The following is a 24207-nucleotide window of genomic DNA, read 5'->3' on the forward strand; positions in this document are numbered from 1 at the left end:
AGTTAGACGGGAATATTTACAATAGCTTTCCTGATGAACGAAAAAAACATTAAGACAAGCTACTGGAAAGCCTTTTGGTCACGAAATGCAGTAACGATTGTATGTGTCATGGACTAGAAAAGTCCTTGATAGAGGTATGTAGAACCAGATGTCTACGCACTGGTCACGAAATTCCTGTAAATTACCTACCGTTTGTTTGTGTGCGCGGTGCTAGCGTCCGGTAGCGTACCAGATTGTTTCATCAGGTACAGATCAGGCGAATATTGTGATGAAAGGTATCAACTACGATTCGTTATCATGCTCCTCAAACCACTGTTGTGAGATTCTGGCATGTCGTTATTGTGCTGGAGGTGCCACCGCCGTGGGGACAGACATCAGCTATGATGGGATGATGGGGTGGTCCGCAATGATGTTCACGTACTCCATAGCTGTACCCATTTACAACAATATACGCTGAACGACGTGCTGCAAAATACTTCTGTCTGCGCAAGCACTGTACTCTGTCGTCGACCTGCCACAGATCGCCGCCTATCCTGCGTCACAGAGGGGGCAAAGTTCCCGACGTGCAGCTTCTGGAATGACACCTGAGGGCAGGACAGACACCTCGTCGTCTACTCGCGTCGCCTACGCTGTTCTTCGACTGCTTTCCGCACCAGCACGCCAACAGCGGAGCGGACCAGCTCCGCCGTTTGCCAGACGCTCGTACTCAGGTACTTTAACAAATAAAAATAAAAAATATAATAATAATAATTTGTAATAATGATAATTATTGTTGTTTGGATAAGTAATTGAGAGATTAAAATTTACGCCGTGAATTTATCGAGCTTCGTACGCCCGAAGATGTACAGAACGTAGCCAGGGCTCATTATATATTTTTTGTAGACAAAGTCTGATATCTGACCTCAGCTTCAATCATGACAATGGGGTGACTAAAACTACTAAAACAGAGAAAAGCATACGATTAAATAAAACATATATTCATTACAACATATACATTACACTATGAATGACACGTACGCAAAATTATAGGTAAATAACTGCAAATAATTCACAAATGAGAGTGACTTATTAATTCTGCGCCTCTTTTCTTCACATAAGTATCAATATGGCTAACTGTGGAACCACACAAAATATTACATCCTTCTAGGACAACGAATGACATAAGAGTGTGCTGATGCCTACGGGCTGTGACAAGAGAGCGTTGTTAATTGTTTTATTTTGCTTTCTCTTGTCTTAAAAAATCGATACATATAATCTAATTTAAGTAAATTAAATATCGTCTGTGCTCGAGTGCAAATGGTTCTTTAAAGTATCGAGCCATAAACAATGTGCCCTTTGTTAAAGTCGCTCGTGTCGGCAGCCGTCTGCTGAGGTGTCGTTTTGTGTACTGTCGTGGACTCTAGTCTTGTGCGTTTGGTGATCAGTGATGTCAGTCAGCTGCCATCCAAAAAAGAAAAAAACACACATCGATTAGATGAATATTTATAAGTGCATATGGAGATGGCGCCAGCAGTCCCGAAATTGATTTCGCATTAAAGGAATTAAAAGCCATCTTTCAACTCGAGGCAAATTTACAGTCATGCTTATAAATTAAGGATAATTTCAGAATGTGGTGCCATACAACGTGACACTACTCAAAACTTGCGCAAATAGCATAGGCACATAGGGAACACACACGCCACAGATCTGTAAGTCCACGGTATCGGTGATAAGTTGAGAAAAATGTCCAGAAACACATGTGCTACAAAACGCCACTGTTTCCTGCGCATGTACCCCTACATCAGTATGGGATATGATCACCATGCACACGTACACAGGCCGTACTATGGGTTGGCATACTCTGGATCACGTGGTCGAGCAGCTGCTGGGGTATAGCCTCCCATTCTTGCACCAGTGCCTGTCAGAGCTCCTGAAGTGTCGTAGGGGTTTGAAGACGTGCAGCGATAGGTCGACCGAGAGCATCCCCGATGTACTCGATAGGGTTTAGGTCTGGAGAACAGGCAGACCACTCCATTCGCCTGATATCTTCTGTTTCAAGGTACTCCTCCACGATGGCAGCTCGGTGGGGTCGTGCGTTATCGTGCATCAGGAGAAAGGTGGGACCCACTGCACCCCTGAAAAGGCGGACATACTGGTGCAAAATGACGTCCCGGTACACCTGACCTCTTACAGTTCCTCTGTGAAAGATATGCAGGGATGTACGTGCACCAATCATAATCCCACTCCACACCATCAAACCATGACCTCCATATAGGCCCCTTTCAAGGACATTAAGGGGTTGGTATCTGGTTTCTGGTTCACGCCAGATGAAAACCCGGCGAGAATCACTGTTAAGACTATACCTGGACTCGTCCGTGAACATAACCTGGGACCACTGTTCCAATGACCATGTACTGTGTTCTTGACAGCAGGCTTTACGGGCTCTCCTTGACCAGGGGTCAGTGGAATGCACCTTGCAGGTCTGTGGGCAAATAAACCAAGTCTGTTCAGTCGTCTGTAGACTGTGTGTCTGGAGACAACTGTTCTAGTGTCTGCGGTAATCTCCCGAGCAAGGCTACCTGCCGTACTCCGTGGCCTTCTGTGGGCACTGATGGTGAGATATCGGTCTTCTTGTTGTGTTGTACACTGTGGACGTCCCGTGCTGTAGCTCCTGGACACGTTTCCTGTCTGCTGGAATCGTTTCCATAATCTTGAGATCATACTTTGTGGGACACGGAGGGCCCATGCTACGACCTGCTGTGTTTGACCAGCCTCCAGTCGCCCTAATATTCTACCCCTCATAACGTCATCAATATGTGTTCTTTGAGCCATTTTCAACACACAGTCACCATTAGCACGTCCGAAAACGTCTGCACACTTACTCGCTGCACCGTACTCTGACATAGACCAACACACCTCTGTGTATGTGGACTGCTGCCAGCGCCACAGTGCGACGACCGCAGGTCAAATGCACTGCATGATCATACCCCGAGGTGATTTAAACCCAGATACCGCCCACCAGCCTTACCCTTAATTTATGAGCATGTGTATATTTACAACCGGCCGCGGTGGTCTAGCGGTTAAGGCGCTCAGTCCGGAACCGCGCGACTGCTACGGTCGCAGGTTCGAATCCTGCCTCGGGCATGGATGTGTGTGGTGTCCTTAGGTTAGTTAGGTTTAAGTAGTTCTAAGTTCTAGGGGACTGATGACCACAGATGTTAAGTCCCATAGTGCTCAGAGCCATTTGAACCATTTTTTTTTTTTTTTTTTTTTTGTATTTACAACTGACAGTCATCACACAGTTGTGTTCCCACCGTTGACTACGATGGAAAGTCATCACGCAGCACCTCACTTTGCCATTTAACATATTTTTTGCTCTTCAATTTGCGACTAGTTTCGCTCATACACCATTATTTAACATTGAAAATACAATTCATTTCAGTATGGGGCATAACCCCACTACCACCAATATATAAATCGTGTAAAATGAAGCATTAAGATTCTGATAAACATTAAAATTGATCAACCGACAGATAAATACAGTGATAAAAAGCCGCAACAATAAAAATATAATTAATGTGGAGTGACGAAATTTCGACAATACATTTGTCTACATCTACATGATGTAGGAAATCACGAATCCAGTCGCAAAACTGAGACGATACCCCACGTCCCGCAGCTTGATTAGAAGTCGCTTGTGAGGAACGGTGTCACAAGCTTTCCGGAAATCTAGATATACGGAATCAACTTGAGATCCCCTGTCAATAGCGGCCATTACTTCGTGCGAATAAAGAGCTAGCTGCGTTGCACAAGAACGATGTTTTCTGAAACCGTGCTGATTACGTATCAATAGATCGTTCCCTTCGAGGTGATTCATAATGTTTGAATACAGTATATTCTCCAAAACCCTACTGCAAACCGACGTCAACGATATAGCTAACATACTTACACGATTAACATCGCAATATCACAGGTTAATGTAAGTGTGAGATAAGCCATAGCAAACGTGAAATGCTTGCGTATTAATAACCGATGTAACAGGCAGAATGTTGACTGCAAGCATGCAAATGTGCATGCATGATGTTGTGCAGGTGCCAGAGCTCAGTTTGTGGGATGGAGTTTCATGCCTGTTGCACTCGATCTGTCGATACATGGATGGTTAATGCTTTTCACGGATGACGATGGAGCTATCGTCCGATGATGTCCCACAAGTGCTCGATTCGAGTCATATTTGGTGATCGAGCAACATGTCGACACTCTGTAGAGCATATTATGTTACAACAGCGCTGTGTGGACGAGAGTTATTATGTTGAAAAACACCCCCTGGAATGCTGTTCACGAAAGGCAGCACAGCAGGTCGAATTACCGGACTGACGTACGAATTTGCAGTCAGGACGCGTGCTATAACCACGAGAGTGCTCCTGTTGTCATAAAAAATCGCACCCCAAACCGTAGCTCCAGGCATAGGTCCAGTGTGTCTAGAACGCAGATGGGTTAGCTGCAGACCCTAAACTGGCCTCCTTACCAGCACACGGCCATCACAGCCATCACGGAGGCAGAATGAGGTTTCATCAGAAAGCACAACAGATCTCCATCTTGCTCGTAAGTGAGGTCTCGGTGGACACCACTGAAGTCGTAAATGGCTAATGTTTGGGGTCAATGGAATGTGTGCTACAGGACAGCTGCTATCCTTGAAGTAACACATTTCTGACAGTTTGTTGTATGACTGTGGTGCCAGCTGCTGCTCAGATTGCTGCTGCATATGTTGTACGTTGGGCCAGAGCCATACGTCGAGCACAATGGTCTTCCCTCTCCGTCGTGCCATGTGGCCGTCCAGAATCCGGCCTTCTTGAGACCGTACATCCTCGTGATCAGCGCGTCCAGCAGTCATGTACAGTACTGCCAAATCTTCCTTCAAAATCGCAGAAGGAACATCCGACTTCTCATGGTCTATTACACAACCTCGTTCGAAAGCAGTGAGATATTGATAATGGCGTCTTTGTCGCCTTAAAGGGATTCTTGTTAACATCAACTCACCACGTCCGGCGCCAGAGGTAACTAACGCTCGCAACACTTGTCGCGTATGTTTGAAGGAATGGTTCAAATGGCTCCGAGCACTATGGGACTTAACATCTGAGGCCATCAGTCCCCTAAAACGTAGAACTACTTAAACCTATCTAACCTAAGGACATCACACACACCCATGCCCGGGCAGGATTCGAACCTGCGACCGTAGAGGTCACGCGGTTCCAGACTGTAGCGCCAAGAACCGCTCGGCCACCTCGGCCGGCATTTGAAGGAAACCTGATTTGCACCCTCATGTTCTTATGAGCATGTCGCGAAATTTTAATATACATCATCTTTCAAATGTAGAAACACGCTTACCAACTTTCGTTTATGTCGCATAACTTCTTCTTTCTGTTGTGGTTTTTTCGTCATTATATGTACACACGATACAAGAAAACGTATCACCGACTAAGGTAATACATCGACATTTGGTAACATGCCGGCCGCTGTGACCGAGCGGTTCTAGGCGCTTCAGTCCGGAACCTCGCGGCTGTTACGGTCCCAGGTTCGAATCCTGCCTCGGGCATGAATGTGTGTAACGTCCTTAGGTTAATTAGGTTTACGTAGTTCTAAGTCTACGGGACTGATGACCTCAGATGTTAAGTCCCATAGTGCTTCGAGCCATTGTTAAACATTCCGGACATGAAAAGCATAAAATTAAAATTAGTTTTATTATTTTACATAAAGTAGGGAAAGGGTCTCATAGATCTGATGGAGGAATTATACGCTTTTTCACATTTTGTTAAAGAAGCAAATTCCATTTTAAATGAGCTAATCAAACTTAAAAACAAGAAAATATTTTGAAAATTTTCGTGATATCTTCTTACAAAAGTAATGCTAGTCATGCAGGCTAGCTAATTGGAAATAAATCTAAGACATTTACAGGTTAGCATCGTTGTATGCAAACGGCTGGTCATGATTCTTTGCCGTTTTACCTTGTGTCTTCCTTTGGATAGTGGTCTGTAATTGACATTCCTTGAGTCTACCCGTGGTCTAGGGGGCGCCGGCACGGTAGCTCAGCGTGCTCGGTCAGAGGGTTAGCAGCCCTCAGTAATAAAAAAACTGAGTTAATGGGTCAACAGTGAACTTATACGGACGTCTTACGACGTCCGCCCGGAGCAGATGCAACGAGCAAAAGTGAACACAACGAGATTTTTCTTTAAAAAAAAAAAAAAAAAAAAAAAGAGAAAGGGGGTAGCGTCTTTGATTCACACTCAAAACGTCTTCCGTCCTGGGTTCGATCCCCGTCACTGCCTAATTTTTGATAAATAATCAGCATTGGCGGCCGAAGACTTCCGGCATAAGAAATCAGCCTCATTCTGCCAACGGCCTTGTCAAAGAGGGCGGAGAAGCGGATAGAGGTTCAGGGCACTCTCTTGTCCTAGGGGTGGGAAATTGCCGCTAAAGGCGGAAGAATCAGCAATGATCAACGACATGAGGATGCAGAAGCCAATGGAAACCACCGCATTAAAGACACGTAACGTGTATCCACAGGACATGTGGCCTGTAATTGAAGAAGCGTCATGATGATCTCTTCATTGGCAAAAGATTCCGTAATAGTCCCCCATTCGGATCTCCGGGAGGGGACTGCCAAGGGGGAGGTTACCATGAGAAAAAGATTGAATAATCAAAGAAAGGATAACGTTCTACGAGTCGGGGAGTGGAATGTCAGAAGCTTGAACGTGGTAGGGAAACTAGAAAATCTGAAAAGGGAAATGCAAAGGCTCAATATAGATATAGCAGGGGTCAGTGAAGTGAAGTGGAAGGAAGAACAAGGATTTCTGGTCAGATGAGTATCGGGTAATATCAACAGCAGCAGAAAATGGTATAACAGGTGTGGGATTCGTTATGAATAGGAAGGTAGGGCAGAGGGTGTGTTACTGTGAACAGTTCAGTGACCGGGTTGTTCTAATCAGAATCGACAACAGACCAACACCGACAACAATAGTTCAGGTATAAATGCCGACGTCGCAAGCTGAAGATGAACAGATAGAGAAAGTGTATGAGGATATTGAAAGGGTAATGCAGTATGTAAAGGGGGACGAAAATCTAATAGTCATGGGCGACTGGAATGCAGTTGTAGGGGAAGGAGTAGAAGAAAAGGTTACAGGAGAATATGGGCTTGGGACAAGGAATGAAAGAGGAGAAAGACTAATTGAGTTCTGTAACAAGTTTCAGCTAGTAATAGCGAATACCCTGTTCAAAAATCACAAGAGGAGGAGATATACTTGGAAAAGGCCGGGAGATACGGGAAGATTTCAGTTAGATTACATTATGGTCAGAAAGAGATTCCAAAATTAGATACTGGATTGTAAGGCGTACCCAGGAGCAGATATAGACTCAGATCACAATATAGTAGTGATGAAGAGTAGGCTGAAGTTCAAGACATTGGTCAGGAAGAATCAACACGCAAAGAAGTGGGATACGGAAGTACTAAGGAATGACGAGATACGTTTGAAGTTCTCTAACGTTATAGATACAGCAATAAGGAATAGCGCAGTAGGCAGTACAGTTGAAGAGGAATGGACAGCTCTAAAAAGGGCCGTCACAGAAGTTGGGAAGGAAAACATAGGTACAAAGAAGGTAGCTGCGAAGAAACCATGGGTAACAGAAGAAATACTTAAGTTGATTGATGAAAGGAGGAAGTACAAACACGTTCCGGGAAAATCAGGAATACGGAAATACAAGTCGCTGAGGAATGAAGTAAATAGGAAGTGCAGGGAAGCTACGACGACATGGCTGCAGGAAAAATGTGAAGACATCGAGAAAGATATGATTGTCGAAAGGACAGACTTAGCATACAGGAATGTGAAAACAACCTTTGGTGACATTAAAAGCAACGGTGGTAACATTAAGAGTGCAACGGGAATTCCACTGTTAAATGCAGGGGAGAGAGCAGATAGGTGGAAAGAATAAATTGAAAGCCTCTATGAGGGTGAAGATTTGTCTGATGTGATAGAAGAAGAAACAGGAGTCGATTTAGAAGAGATAGGGGATCCAGTATTAGAATCGGAATTTAAAAGAGCTTTGGAGGACTTACGGTCAAATAAGGCAGAAGGGATGGATAACATTCCATCAGAATTTCTAAAATCGTTGGGGGAAGTGGCAACAAAACGACTATTCACGTTGATGTGTAGAATATATGAGTCTGGCTATATACCATCAGACTTTCGGAAAAGCATCATCCACACAATTCCGAAGACGGCAAGAGCTGACAAGTGCGAGAATTATCGCACAATCAGCTTAACAGCTCATGCATCGAAGCTGCTTACAAGAATAATATACAGAAGAATGGAAAAGAAAATTGAGAATGCGCTAGGTGACGACCAGTTTGGCTTTAGGAAAAGTAAAGGGACGAGAGAGGCAATTCTGACATTACGGCTAATAATGGAAGCAAGGCTAAAGAAAAATCAAGACACTTTCATAGGATTTGTCGACCTGGAAAAAGCGTTCGACAATATAAAATGGTGCAAGCTGTTCGAGATTCTGAAAAAAGTAGGGGTAAGCTATAGGGAGAGACGGGTCATATGCAGTATGTACAACAATCAAGAGGGAATAATAAGAGTGGAAGATCAAGAACGAAGTGCTCGTATTAAGAAGGGTGTAAGACAAGGCTGTAGCCTTTCGCCCCTACTCTTCAATCTGTACATCGAGGAAGCAATGATGGAAATAAAAGAAAGGTTCGGGAAGCGGAATTAAAATACAAGGTGAAAGGATATCAATGATACGATTCGCTGATGACATTGCTATCATGAGTGAAAGTGAAGAAGAATTAAATGATCTGCTGAATGGAATGAACAGTCTAATGAGTACACAGTATGGTTTGAGCGTAAATTGGAGAAAGACGAAGGTAATGAGAAGTAGTAGAAATGAGAACAGCGAGAAACTTAACATCAGGATTGATGGTCACGAAGTCAATGAAGTTAAGGAATTCTGCTACCTAGGCAGTAAAATAACCAATGACGGACGGAGCAAGGAGGACATCAAAAGCAGACTCGCTAGGCAAAAAAAGGCATTTCTGGCCAAGAGAAGTCTACTAATATCAAATACCGGCCATAATTTGAGGAAGAAATTTCTGAGGATGTACGTCTGGAGTACAGCATTGTATGGTAGTGAGACATGGACTGTGGGAAAACCGGAACAGAAGAGAATCGAAGCATTTGAGATGTGGTGCTACAGACGAATGTTGAAAATTAGGTGGACTGATAAGGTAAGGAATGAGGAGGTTCTACGCAGAATCGGAGAGGAAAGGAATATTTGGAAAACACTGATAAGGAGACGGGACAGGATGATAGGACATCTGCTAAGACATGAGGGAATGACTTCCATGGTACTAGAGGGAGCGGTAGAGGGCACAAAGTGTAGAGGGAGACAGAGATTGGAATACGTCAAGCAAATAATTGAGGACGTAGGTTGCAAGTGCTACTCTGAGATGAAGAGGTTAGCACAGGAAAGGAATTCGTGGCGGGCCGCATCAAACCAGTCAGTAGACTGATGAAAAAAAAAAAAAAAAAAAAAGAGTCTACCTCTGCTTGACTAAACTTAATTGATAAATACTATATTTCTGATTTCTGTTTTTCTAGGTCTACATTCATTGCTGAATTTCTGGGGGTACACTTGGTGGTGGGCCACATTTAACTTTCTGAATACTCAGAGAGGAAAAACGCTACGTTTTATTTGTATTAAAAGATAGAAAAATCATTCATTAGTGACATTACTGCCAAAAGCAGGTAATGATATAAGATTTCGTCTGTATCTTGCGCTTTTGTAGATGGTATGTTGCTGTTCCTTTTAGGTTTCATGGCAACCAATCTCACAGCCTATTCGAAACTAGATTGCCATGTCGACCTGTATATTATTATTGAATTCGTCCTACATGTGAATGTTAAAAGCCACGGAATAAAATAAAAGTCTTACGCGGTCATGTTTTAAAATACTTTCCTAGAAGGCACTACTTTTGTCATCCTGTGGTGATATAATGTCATTTGTTCAGTTCTGGATTTAGTGCTGAAGAGGTTAAGAAGAAGTGCGGAATTCGAATAAAAACTATCGGAGTCGGAATGAAACATAAGAGGCCGGCCGCTGTGGCCGAGCAGTTGTAGGCGCTTCAATCTGGAACCGCGCGACCGCTACGGTCGCAGGTTCGAATCCTGCCTCGGGCATGGATGTGTGTGATGTCCTTAGGTTGGTTAGGTTTGAGTAGTTCTAAGTTCTAGGGGACTGATGACCTCAGATGTTAAGTCCCATAGTGCTCAGAGCCAATTTTGAATCATAAGATAAGCAGTATTTTTCATCCCCAGCGAATAAAATGGTTAAGTTGTTGGAGCATGATTATGAAAATGGCATCGGTGATGAAGGTAAGAAAAAACGTTTGCTGAAAATTCGCCAGTTACGTGCTGGCTACAGACAGAAAAGTACGTAGCAGAAGTAGGAGGGATATGACAGTGATATTCTGATGGCGATATGGAATCTACGAGGTACCTCTTTTAACCTTAATTCTAGATATTATTTATAAATCTGAATTATTTACTAATTTTAAAGTACATATGTGTGAAGAGTATATCATTGTTTATTGTGGAAATGATTTGTAAATAACAGACGTTGGCAACAGGTGACAAAAATCTGTAAGTGCCTGTATTACTTGTATTTTTACTAGAGTCATCCCTTTCAGCTGAAATATTTCAGTTTCCGTGATCTGTGTGCAAGAGGCGCTGGATAATGGTCTTTGACCAAAACAGGTCCACAATACAAAATATTTTGAAGAACAGCTTAAGGTGTTACATGATATAATTTCTACTATATCATTTCGACAGCTGAATATTATCGAGGTATTTAGACGTCATACGTTGATTCCGGTTACTTCAATTTCCTATATGGCTACCAAATCGATTTTGTTCTCATCTACGATCTTGTGTAGAAATTGGTATGTCACTTCACTGTGACCTTCAAAGTTCGGTTGCCACGTTTTAACATTGAGACCAAATTTTCTGAGCAGACGGTCCATAAAAGCGTCGTAGGTCTTGGAGTGGTGTACCCTTTGGCACAATATTGCGCTGCAGTCTGGATCAACAGCTGATACGCCAGACTCATAGACACGCAGAAATCAGACTATGTGCATCAATTCGGGAACAGTTATTAACTCTCCAACTTCCTTTTTGCCTGTTCTCGGCCATATAGCTCCCCCATTTTTGCAGAGGGCCTTAGTTTACAAAAATAGCTAGTACCTTATATTCCTGTACAGGAGGACATTCTCATACTCATTAAAAGTAATCCTCATTCCCATCTCCCAGCTCTTAGCAATGGGCATAAATACAAGAGAACAGTGGTACCACAGAACAGCTTAAGACGCTCTGCCTCGTCTAGACCACCACAGGATCAAAATCAAGAGATCAGGTCTGCACTCAAGAGGGTTAGGACAAATCGTGGGAAATGTGCTGACTCAATGTATAAATGGGGATCAACAACATTGTGCAGTCGTGATTGTGGAGCAGAACGACAAATTGTTCAGCTAATCTTATGTGCATGCCCAAAATGATCGTTTCCTGGCTGTCTGGAGGGGTTCCTTATAGCAACAAAGACGTCGATTGAATCTACTCAGCAGCTGGATACATGTTTTCAATCTTTTGGGCTTTGTAAATATTGTAAATTTAATGTGTTTTGTACATCCATGTACATTTATATAGGGCATAGAAACAAGAGGCCTCACGAATATGAGCACTGTGGGGTATATAACTTCCTAGCTCCAATAGAAAAGGAAAGATGGGCAAAAATGCGTTTCTTCCCAGCCCCTACCGTATAGGCTGTCCTGCTGACAGACATGTTGTGTGAGAATATTATTGGCCTTTAAATCAACCTGCTTTGCAGGAAAGCCTACATGTCAGCATCAAGACACCCTTTTCTGGGCCTTGAGATGTACGCTGTCCTGCTTGGCAGGTGTTTTGGAGCAGTATTGGCCAGCTTTATCGACCTGGTTTGCATGGTGGTCTGTTCGTCAGTGGCCAATAAATAATTTTCAATCCCCTGATGTGAAAGGCAGGTAGAAGGTGTAGAAGGGTAATAGTGAAGTGGGAAAGGAAGAGGAGGAGGCAGAGGTGGAATGAAAGAGGGGAGGATGATATGGTTAAAGGGCTGGAGGAGGAAGATTTGGTCAGAGAGAGGGGGTTCATGAAATGGGCAAAAAGGAGAGGAGGATATGAAGAATAGGGAGAAGGAAACAGATGGGGATGGATGATGAGGTGGATAGACAGAAGGGGGAGCGGTGAACACAAAGGAGGGGGAGGAGGAGGTGGTTAAATACGAGTATATGTGTTGAACACACAGATGTGCAAAACCAAGGGAAAAAGTCTAGTTAACGTACAATTATGAATTTAATATTGTGTTAAGTACATGTGGTGATAAAATAATGGGACTGATGCAATCACAGAATAAGTACACACACGCCTAAAATGAACGACCATATCCTGTAAAGTGTTAAACCTTCTCAATCTAATGTGGGATCTCTGGTGTCTAGAGACAATTATTTCAGCCATGACATTCGTTTGAGTAAGACCTGTTACATTGTTTTGTTGGATAAATGAAAATGTAGTAATGCACCAACTAAATGTCGTGGAGTTACACATGTAACTTTAAAAAACTGTTGTTGTTGTTGTTGTGGTCTTCAGTCCTGAGACTGGTTTTATGCAGCTCTCCATGCTATTCTATCCTGTGCAAGCTTTTTCATCTCCCAGTACCTACTGCAACCTACATCCTTCTGAATCTGCTTTGTGTATTCATCTCTTGGTCTCCCTCTACGATTTTTACCCTCCACGCTGCCCTCCAATACTAAATTGGTGATCCCTTGATGCCTCAGAACATGTCCTACCAACCGATCCCTTCTTCTAGTCAAGTTGTGCCACAAACACCTCTTCTCCCCAATCCTATTCAATACCTCTTCATTAGTTATGTGATCTACCCATCTAATCTTCAGCATTATTCTGTAGCACCACATTTCGAAAGCTTCAATTCTCTTCTTGTCCAAACTATTTATCGTCTATGTTTCACTTCCATACATGGCTACTGAAACCTATCTGTTAATGAAAGAAGTGTATGGCAAAGACCGTTCATCACCTTCGCGAGTTCTTCAGTGATTCAAGTGTTTCCAAGATGGCCGAGAAAACGCTGAAGATGACTCATACCCAGGATGCCGTTCAACATCCAAAACGGATGAACATATTGAAAAATTAGGTAATGTGATCCAATCAGATCAGTTACACAGGAGAGGGTGCTACTAAGAAACGATTTTGTAGCCATGCTGGTAGCAGTTGTTTGGACATTTACACCATCCCGAATAGAGGTCGCTATGCGGAACGCGTTTTGTGGGGAGTGCCTCGACCACCCAAGGCGCGCACCGGGAGCTTTTAATTGAAAAGCTCGGCAGGCAATTAAGACGCGTTCTTTGTATGCAGATGAGGCCGCCGGCCGGCCGGCGCGCAATTACTTTGTCGTTAGTCAAGCGGCCCCGCGGGGGTTCCCGCTCGCGACGCAGCCTGCAGCCGCCGCTGCTTGTCCCACACCGCGAGCGAGCGAGCGTGGCCGGCGGGACGCTGGGTGCATCCGCAGACATGGCTGTGGCCGCGTTCAACTGACAAGGGAACCTCCCCATCGCACCCCCCTCAGATTTAGTTGTAAGCTGGCACAGTGGACAGGCCTTGAAAAGCTGGACACAGATCAATCGAGAAAAACGGAAGAAGTTATGTGGAACTATGAAAAAAATAAGCAAAATATACAAACTGAGTAGTCCATGCGCAAGATAGGCAACATGAAGAATACTTTCAGCTCACGAGCGCCGTGGTCCTGTGGTTAGCGTGGGCAGCTGTAGACTGAGAGCTCTTAGGTTCAAGTCTTCCCTCGAGTGAAAATTTTTACTTTCTTTATTTTCGCAAAATTATGATCTGTCTCGTTCATTGACGTCTCTGTTCACTGTAGTTAGTGTCTGTGTTTTGTGACCGTACCGCAAAACCGTGAGATTAGTAGACGAAAGGACGTGCCTCTCCAATGGGAACCGAAAACATTTGATCGCAAGGTCATAGGTCAACCGATTCTTCAAATGGTTCAAATGGCTCTGGGCACTATGGGACTTAACATCGGAGGTCATCAGTCCCCTAGAACCTAGAACTACTTAAACCTAACCAACCCAAGGACATCACACACATCCATGCCCGAGGCACGATTCGAACCTGCGACCGTAGCAGTCGCGCGGCTCCGGACTGAAGCGCCTGGAACCGCTCGGCCACCGCGGCCTACCAACCGATTCTTCCACAGGGAAACACGTCTGATATATTCTATACGACACTGGTGACGCCATGTGTTTCACATGACAGAAATATGTTGTCGACCAACCTAACTTGTACACTTGGCGAATGGGTTAAAAGATCCTTCTACCTGGCCCGATTTAGGGTTTCTCGTGGATGTGATAATCACTCCCAAAAACTCTGTCAAAACATATGTTTTTAACGTTTTCAAATTTGTCCGTGTGTAGACCGTCAAATCCTGCATGTGTCCAAGCAAATCTGAACATGACCTGGAATGTTGGAGAGCGAAGTTGATTATGTGTGAGTGCCTGAACTTTGATAATTGTCTGAAAATAAAAAATTTAAACTTTTCACTCGAGGAAGACATAAACCAAGGACCTCTCATTCCGCAGCTGCTCACGCTATCCACGAGACCACGGCGCTCCTGAGCTCACACTCTCCTCGGTGTTGCTTATCTTGCGCATGGACTTCTCAGTTTGTATATTTTGCTTATTTTTTTCGTAGTTCCACACACCTTCTTCCTGTTTTCTCGATAGATCTGTGTTCAGTTTTTCAAGGCCTATCCACTGTGCCAACTTATAACTAAATCTGAGGGGGGTGCGATGGGGAGGTTCCCTTGTGAGAGTCGATGGCAGCGACCTACTGCATACTGGCGGCTCTTCTCAGAGGCTGCGCTCTGTAGCGCTCAGTCGACCATTTTGTTGCTAGTCTTTAGTATACAGACACACCACCATTTGCCACACAAAAAACAGTGGTTTTATGAGGAACAGTCAAATGAAAACTGGAGACCTGCCACAACATGACCATGGAATAGTTCCATTGAAAAGTAATGACAACACGCATTAAGACGTTGAATCCACCAGAGGACGAGACGATCAGTTCCTGATTCGTAGAAAGCGGTCGGCCCCTGACGGACCTACACCCCAAAGGCTCAGTCCCACCTGAGGTCCTCCGTCGGAACTTTCTCTCTGGTCTTGGCGAGTTTGGGGGCTCAGACATCATCTACATTGACGGCTCGCTGGTCGACGGTCTTGTTGGCTTTGCTTACGCTCACGTAGCCCATACAGAACAACGCTCCTTGCTGGCTGGCTGCAGCGTCTTCACTGCAGAGCTAGTTGCCATCTATCGCGCTCTTGACCATATCCGCTCCTGCTCTGGTGAGTCCTACATCCTTTGTAGTGACTTCTTAAGCAGCCTACAATCCCTCGACCAGTGCTTCCCTAGGCATCCTTTGGTATTGTTAATCCAGCAGTCTCTTTATGCCCTCTACAGGAGTGGACGCTCAGTGACCTTCATTTGGACCCCAGGCCATGTTGAGATACCGGGCAATGAACATGTTGACCGCCTGGCCAAACAGGCCACCAGTAAACCTTCTCTGGACATTGGCCTCTCCGAGACCGATTTGCGAGCAGTCTTCCGCCGCAAAGTCTTCGCGATTTAGAACACTGAATGGCGCAACCTGACCACACCTAACAAACTCTGTGCTATCAAGGAGACGACGAACGTGTGGCGGTCATCCATGCGAGCCACTAGCGGGGAGTCAGTTGTCCTTTGTCGGCTCCGCACTGGCCACACCCGAATGACGCACAGCTATTTACTGCGCCGTGAGGACCCGCCTCTATGTCGCTGCGGGTTGGCTTTGACGGTGGTCCACATTTTATTGGCCTGTCCCCTTTTAACTGTGCTCAGGCAGACGTTTGCGCTACCTGATATGCTCCCTGCCCTTTTAACAGATGACACTGCCATGGCAGACTTAGCTTTGCGTTTTATTCGGCCAGGGGGCTTTTATCACTTGATCTAAGTGTTTGTCGTTTTTTTGTGTTGAGTCTGGCCTTTGGCTTACGATTGTAGACTGGGTTTTTTAGTGTGTTTCTAGATGGTTGGCTTTTCTGTTTTCGTCTCTATGGTAGGCCAACCACTATCATGCTCTGTGTGCTTTTACTTCCTTTTGTCTGGTCTCTGAGTCTTTCTTGTCCTGTGTCGTCTCTTGTCATCTCCATTGTTCGTTTTTATTCTTTGTGGGTGTACGAAGTTTTTGGAGAAAGGGGCCGATGGCCCTAGCAGTCTGGACCCTTCAGTCCCACAAACCAAGCAAGCAAACAACCAACCAACCAACGGACCTACAGCGGCACCCACTCTTGCACTTCCTCGTGCGACTGAAACTGACGTCCGTGCATGTCTTTCTTCACGTCGCCAACGATGTGAAAATCACACTCTGAAAAATCCAACCAGTACAGAGGTTGCTGCAGTGTTTCTCACTGAAGCATCGCTTTCGTCTGATTGACAGTGTAGGGGTGGGCGTTCTTGTGCAACAGTATGAGACAGTCCGACACAATTCCGTCAGCTGAAGGGGAAACGGTGAAGCCTACAGTAGAACCATCCTACATCGCCCCCTCTTAAGAAATCCATAGCTCTTCAGACAAGTTTTAGCAAGGTCACGATGCTTTTCTGTTCGACTGCAGGGCCCTCTGCTCGTCGAGTTCTTCGAGCAAGGAACCACATCAGTGCACAGAGCTATGAAGAAACCTTGGAGAAACTATCATGCACCATAAGTCAAAATGCCCAGGAATGCTGTTGGACGATAACGTAGAACGCCACACTGCCAATCGGACGGAGGATACACTTCAGCGATTTGGTTGGGAAACACAGCAACTTCCATATAGCCCAGATCTTCAACAGTGTGATTTTCACATGCTTGGTGACCTGAAGAAAGACTTGCATGGACGTCGGTTTTGGTTGGACGAGCGAGGAAGCGCAAGGGTGGGTGTAGTTGTGGATCCGTCAGCGATCAACCGCACTGTATGAAACAGGAATTGATTGTCTCGCCTCCTAGTGGGATAAATGGCTTAACACTTGCGGTGATTGCTTTTAAATGTGACCATTACGGACTCTTGTTGCGGTGGTTCTTCCGTTTTCATTTGCCTGTCCCACATAGATGGGTTGTGATTCTGGGAGTTCGAGGAGTGCAGAACTGTGCAGAGATTCGCTCGTGTTCTTTTGTTCATTCGCAGAAACTTCCAGAATTGCACTATGGCGTATTTTCTTGCATGAAGATCTCATCCACTCATGGAGCACACCACCAGCATGTGCAATTGAATGTGACTATCCAGATGGACTCATTTATTCATCGTCATTTACAGGTTCATCTTGCAAATGGCTGTGAAATGGATGACAGATGGTGCTTCCTATTATACCACTTACACTATCTGATCAAAAGTATCCAATTAGTGAACATTAATGTGGGGTGTGCCCAGCCTTCGTCTGACACTCTTCTGGGGACTGAATGTCTGTGGAGGAGTGGCAGCCCCCATTCTCCCTCAAGAGCCAAAACTGGAGAAAGTTGTGATGTTGACCACTGGCGTCTGGTTCAAATGGCTCTGAGCACTATGGGACTTAACTTCTGAGGTCATCAGCCCCTAGAACTTAGAACTACTTAAACCTAACTAACTTAAGGACATCACACACATCCATGCCCTAGGCAGGATTCGAACATGCGACCGTAGCGGTCGCGAGGTTCCAGACTGTAGCGCCTAGAACCGCTCGGCCACCCCGGCCGGCACTGGAGTCTGGAGCGAACTCCACATACTAACGCGTCCCAAATGTGTTCCATTGGGTTCAGGTTGGGACTTTGGGCAGCCCAGTCTATTTCGCGAATACTATTGTCCGTAAATCATTGCCTCACAGATGCTCGTTTGTGGCAGGGTTCATTGTCATGGTGACACGTCACAATTTCTGAAGTGTTGCTATGCTGCACACAGTACACAACCGTGTAACACGTGTTCATATCTTTCCACATTTAGTCTTTTTTTCTTTTCTTTTTAAAGTGAAACCACGGGACCCCACCCTAACCACGAAAACACTCCTCTACATATGAGACCATCTACTCTGTACGAGCTCTTCACTGTTGGCAGTACAAGTTGATGGCATGTAGTGTTCACCATACCCAAAGCCTACCATCGGACTGACACAGTGTATAGCTTGACTGATCACTCCAAATCATTTGTTTCGATTTGTCCACTGACCAGTGGCGTCGTTCCTTTACACCACCTCGAGCGTCACTTAGCAGTGACTACAGAAATGTGTGGCCTTTGAGGAGCTGCTCAACCACTGTAGCCGATTCATTTTAACACCTTACGCACAGTGGTTGTGCTAGCTGGACTATTGGTACCACTTTTGAAACTTACCAGTAATTCCGTCCGCGGTGTGGCCGTGCGGTTCTAGGCGCTTCAGTCTGGAACCGCGTGACCGCCACGGTCGCAGGTTCGAATCCTGCCTTGGGCATGGATGTGTGTGATGTCCTTAGGTTAGTTAGGTTTAAGTAGTTCTAAGTTCTAGGGAACTGATGACCACAGATGTTAAGTCCCATAGTGCTCAGAGCCATTTGAACCATTTTTTAATTCCGTCCGCTGATTTCATGCTATTTTTGACAATCACCTGAGCATTGCTCCACGGTAGCGGTACATCAGTACATGAGGTCTACCTACTCTTGGTTTACCTTTGATTGTTCCTTCACAGTCACATCACCAACAGTCGACTTGAGCGGCTTTTTTGTTGTTGTTGTGATATTCAGTCCAGAGACTGGTTTGATGCATCTCTCCATGCTACTCTATCCTGTGCAAGACTCTTAATCTCCGACTAACTACTGCAACCTACATCCTTCAGAATCTGTTTAGTGTATTCATGCCTTGGTCTCCCTCTACGATTTTTACCTTCTACGCTTCCCTCCAATACTAACTTGGTGATCCCTTGATGCATCAGAACGTTTCCTAGCAACCGATACCTTCTTCTAGTAAAGCTGTGCTACAAATTCCTCTTCACCCCAATTCTTTTCAGTGCCTCCTCATTAGTTTTGTGATATACCCTGTGACGTCGGTTGGGATTCGTTACGTCACATACAAAAAATATATTACATATATATTTTATATTTTTATTTTATCAGCATGCTTCTTTCTCTCAGGGATATTGTCTTTTCTTATCACTTTTACTTACGTGCATAAGTAAATATGAAACGGGTTCTTGAAGGGCCTCAGTTATTCATGTACCAACTTTAGATTTTGAACGTGATGACTAAAATATAGTTGCCGTTAACTGAATTGAATGGAATTTTGTTAATTTCTATTTATTGATTGCAAAGCAAGGCTTGAAAGAATTTCGATTGTTGCCGTGGAGCGGCCAAGATAAAGCTTACTGAACTCATGGAATCTCTATAGTTTAAAAACATGAACTTTAACGTAAATTAATTATCTGTTGCAATTTAAAAAGGTTCTTATAACGAAATCTCTCGCATTTACAGTTACTGTTAAACACTGAAAAATAAATTAATACTTCGGCGCGTAATGGCCGACCAGAGGCTGCATCGGAAGATGAGCTTCTCGCAGCGCAAATTACTGAAAAAATGCTTATTAAAAATAATTAGCCACTGCGAGCATTTGAGGTGACAACTATTACAAAGAAATTCACTTTGTAATAATAATAACAAGTTTATTTAATCAGAAATACGAATAACTTACATAAAATATGTGTAGCCGCTCAATGGCTGCCTTCCGTATAGCGAAACAAAACAGTGTGTGTACCACAAAATACGTCCTTCCTCCTCGGCCGTACTATCGCGTCTCTTTCGATCCTTTTTTATTTTCATAGACTCTAAATAAATATGCTATCGCTGCATATCAGTTGTTTCAAGAACATTAACTATATCTTTTACACTAATTATATTCATAAAATATGTAAACTACGATTTATAACCGCTAAAAATGTCAATATTTATGTGACGTACCGTCACAACCCATGTAAACTTCAGATTAATCTGTAGCACCACATTCCGAAAGCTTCTATTCTCCTCTTGTCTAAACCATTTATGGTCCATGTTTCACTTCCATACATGGCTACACTCTATACAAATACTTTCAGAAAAGACTTCCTAACACTTAAATCTATACTAGACGTTAACAAATTTCTCTTCTTCAGAAACGCTTTCCTTGCCATTGGAAATCTACATTTTATATCGTCTCTACTTCGACCACCATCAGTTATTTTGCTCCTCAAATGACAAAACTCATCTACTTCTTTAAGTGTCTCATCTCCTAATATAATTTCCTCAGCATCACCCAATTAAATTCAACTAGATTCAATTATCCTCGTTTAGCTTTTGTTGTTGTTCATTTTTTGTCCTCCTTTCCAGACACTGTCCATTCCGTTCAACTGCTCTTCCAGGTCTTTTGTTGTCTCTGACAGAATTACAATGTCATCGACAAACCTCAAAGTTTGTATTTATTCTCCATGAATTTTAATGCCTACTCCAAATTTTTCTTCTGTTTCCTTTACTGCTGTGAGCGGCTTTTGAAAGTTGAAATGTCCCTGACGGATTTCCTACTCGTGTGACACCCAGTGATTTCGTTCCAAGTCACTGAGCTCTCCTGATTCCGCCATTGTGCTGTTACTGCTTCTCTACTGACAACAGGATAACCCTCGTCTCCTTTTATCATGCCTCTCATGACATCTAGTGGTCAATTTCGCACTGCATAGGGATGTCTGGATACTTTTGATCAAACAGTGCATTGTAGCTTCTTCCCATTCCAGTGCTTAACGAACGAGTCCTTAAAGTGCGCATTGTAATTAGTGAAATCTCCTCTTCGCTGTCCGTACGGAAGTAACTCGTTGCTAGCTCCAATATTTTCGTAGACCGCTCACCTCGAATTCGGTTCCCGCAGCTTCAAGGCGTTTTCTAAATTGCAAAACAATTCTGTGGCCAAAAATCTTTAAAAGTTATTAAAAACAGAGGCTTTTTCCGCCAGTGAAAATTTTCAAATGCAGCCAAAACATCCAGCGTCAAAAAGCTAATAAAACTTCAGAGAACGCCAATGTCTGTCATAACTACTGACAGATTCATCGATGATGTGTGATGTGTGTTATTACGAGCCCACATGAATGCTGGAGGAATGTTAATAATGAATAAAAAAAAAGTAAAAATCTGGTCTGTAGGAACAAAATTCTATCCTACGTTAAAGGAACTGATTATTGTATCGCTGCACATACATCATCGTTTTACGTGTAAGCACTTACATGTTATAACAATGTAACTTCCTGAAATTTTATTCGCTTCTTAGCGTTGTATGTTTTATCTGTCTTTGAAAAAGGCCACGGAACAAAACAAGCTAGTCATGCCAAATAAATCTGGGAATAAACAATTTGCTCGAACAAATTAAACTGTCGGCGCGGGATAAAATGATTCTGATTGTAAAAGTTGTTACCGATTATGACTTGCAAATTTAGAGGAGTATGCGTATGTTCTTGTCTGCTACCTCTTGTTTCACCCACAGATTTGTCTTTATTTACCTTCAATTTGGAGCACAATATTCCTTTGCATATTCTCTTGTCATTCCTTACTACCTATGACTGAGTGCTGTGCATCCAGTACTCTGAGGACCCCGCTGCGAATTCTGGTCATCATACCATCAAAAGTGAATGTGCAACCCATAGACAACATATTGTACATGTACGATGAAGGGCATTTGTAGCAACAGGCAGAATTTTGATTTTGAAATATATGTGCGAGGAGTTACAGTTTCTCAATGCATCACCCGTGTTCTTATTTACCCATTTCAGCATTATTAGTCATTTTATATACATCTCTTGCAACATAAAGGAAGCTTACCGTTTAAGGTCACTTCGCCGACGAGATGTTTAGGGACGGAACACTAGCTTGGATTCACGTAGGGTAAGTGCGAAAAATTGCCCGTCATTTCAAGCTCAATGGGGAAATCGCAGAATTCGAGGTTACGGTCAGGTGGGGGTTTGGCCCGACGTTCTGCTGAATGAGACTGCAGTGTCCTCCCAGTCCCAGAATTACTGTCCTGCTAGCGTATTCGAAGACATATTCACTATGTGATCAGAAGTATCCTGGCACCTGGCTGAAAATGACTTACAAGTTCGTGGCGCTCTCCATCGGTAATCCTAAATTCAATATGGTGTTGGCCCACCCTTAGCCTTGATGACAGCTTCCACTCTCACAGGCATACGTTCAGTCAGGTGCGGGAATCTTTCCTGGGGAATGGCAGCCATTCTTCACGGAGTGCTGCACTGTCGAGAGGTATCGATGTCGGTCGGTGAGGCCTGGCCGGAAGTCGGCCTCCGAAAACATCCCAAAGGTGTTTCAAGTCAGGACTCTGTGCAGGCCAGTCCATTACAGGGATGTTATTGTCGTGTAACCACTTCGCCACAGGCCGTGCATTATGAACAGGTGCTGAATCGTGTTGAAAGATTCAATCGCCATCCCCAAATTGCTCTTCAAGAGTGGGAAGCAAGAAGGTGCTTCAAACATCGGTGTAGACCTGTGCTGTGATAGTGCCACGCAAAATAACAAGGGGTGCAAGCCCCTTCCATGTAAAACACGACCACACCATAATACCACCGCCTCCGAATTTTACTGTTGGCACTACACACGCTGGCTGATGACGTTCACAGGGCATTCGCCATACCCACACCTGCCATCGGATCGCCACATTGTGTAACTTGATTCATCACTCCACACAATGTTTTTCCAGTGTTCAATCGTCCAATCTTTACGCTCATTACACCAAGCGAGGCGTCGTTTGGCATTTACCGGCATGATGTGTGGCTTATGAGCAGCCGCTTGACCATGAAATCCAAGTTTTTTCACCTCCCGCCTGTCATAGTACTTGCAGTGGATCCTGATGCAGTTCGAAATTCCTGTGTTATGGTCTGGATAGATGTCTGCCTATTACACATTACGACCCTCTTCAACTGTCGGCGGTCTCTGTCAGTCAACAGACGAGGTCAGCCTGTAAGTTTTTGTGCTATACGTGTCCCTTCACTTTTCCACTTCACTATCACATCGGAAACAGTGGACCCATGGATGTTTAGGAGTGTGGAAATCTCACCTACAGACGTGTGACACAAGTGACAACCTGACCACGTTCGAAGACCTTGAGTTCCGCGGAGCGCCCTATTCTGCTCTCTCACGATGTCTAATGACTACTGAGGTCGCTGATATGAGTACCTGGCAGTAGGTAGCAGCACAATGCACTTAATACGAGAAACGTATGTTTTTGGAGATGTCCGGGTACTTTTGATCACATAGTGTAGCTGCGTAGCTGCGGCTCACTGCCTTCACTTGCTTACGGATGAAGTGAGACGCAGAAAGTGGTATCGCGTATTCAAGTGCAAATCCTCGAAAATTACAGTAAAAATTCGCTTTGATATCAGTTTGTGGGCAGGAGTTATGGATGACGGAAACGTATGGCTGTACACATAATCAGATTTACTTTATCAACCGTTTCTGCGCTATAAATGGACAGCGCCATTGAAAAAACGCTACACTAGCAGAACGAACATGGCTCTGTTACGCCTCATACAACAGCGTCCAACCCAGGTATTTAACGAGCAATGAATTGGCAGGCGAAGACTCGGAGCGTTTACTCTGAATTATTCTTACTCTATTCCTCAGTATTTTTCTCTTTTTTCTCTCTGGGAAAATTCTAAGCCCTTAGAATATCCCACACCAATTGACAAAGGGCACACACTACAAGAACGCTTTAATCCTGCAAATTGTCATACCGATGACAACCAGGAGCTTGAGAGTCATTGAGACAGAAGGACGAATGACGTGTAAGCGACAAAAGATAGAAACTAATCTTTACATGATCAGATGACAGATACATTACCATACGACAGAATGCCTCTGTCTCACCGTGTTTCTTGATTTCAGGCAAAAGATTGGACAGTACCATCTCCCATAAGTACCTGACTGGCAAATTAAAACTGTGTGTCGAACCTGGGACATCTGCTTTTCGAGGGCAATGCTCCACCCACCACAACTCATGGCCCGCCCTTACAGCTTCACCCTCAAGTC

At 44.1% G+C, this 24207-nt stretch overlaps 1 protein-coding gene across 1 annotated transcript in view; it reads left to right on the forward strand.

The window, feature by feature from the left end:
* The window catches only part of LOC126417068 (proline-rich protein 2-like), a 164299-nt gene extending 150629 nt beyond the window's left edge, over positions 1 to 13670 (forward strand). Inside the window, exon 4 of the mRNA XM_050084961.1 lies at positions 13491 to 13670. Coding sequence (XP_049940918.1) covers positions 13491 to 13670 — 180 coding nt within the window. The remainder of the gene's footprint in view (positions 1 to 13490) is intronic.
* Positions 13671 to 24207: the final 10537 nt, after the last annotated feature.

Source organism: Schistocerca serialis, chromosome 8 (assembly GCF_023864345.2).
Source record: "Schistocerca serialis cubense isolate TAMUIC-IGC-003099 chromosome 8, iqSchSeri2.2, whole genome shotgun sequence".
NCBI lineage: Eukaryota > Metazoa > Arthropoda > Insecta > Orthoptera > Acrididae > Schistocerca > Schistocerca serialis.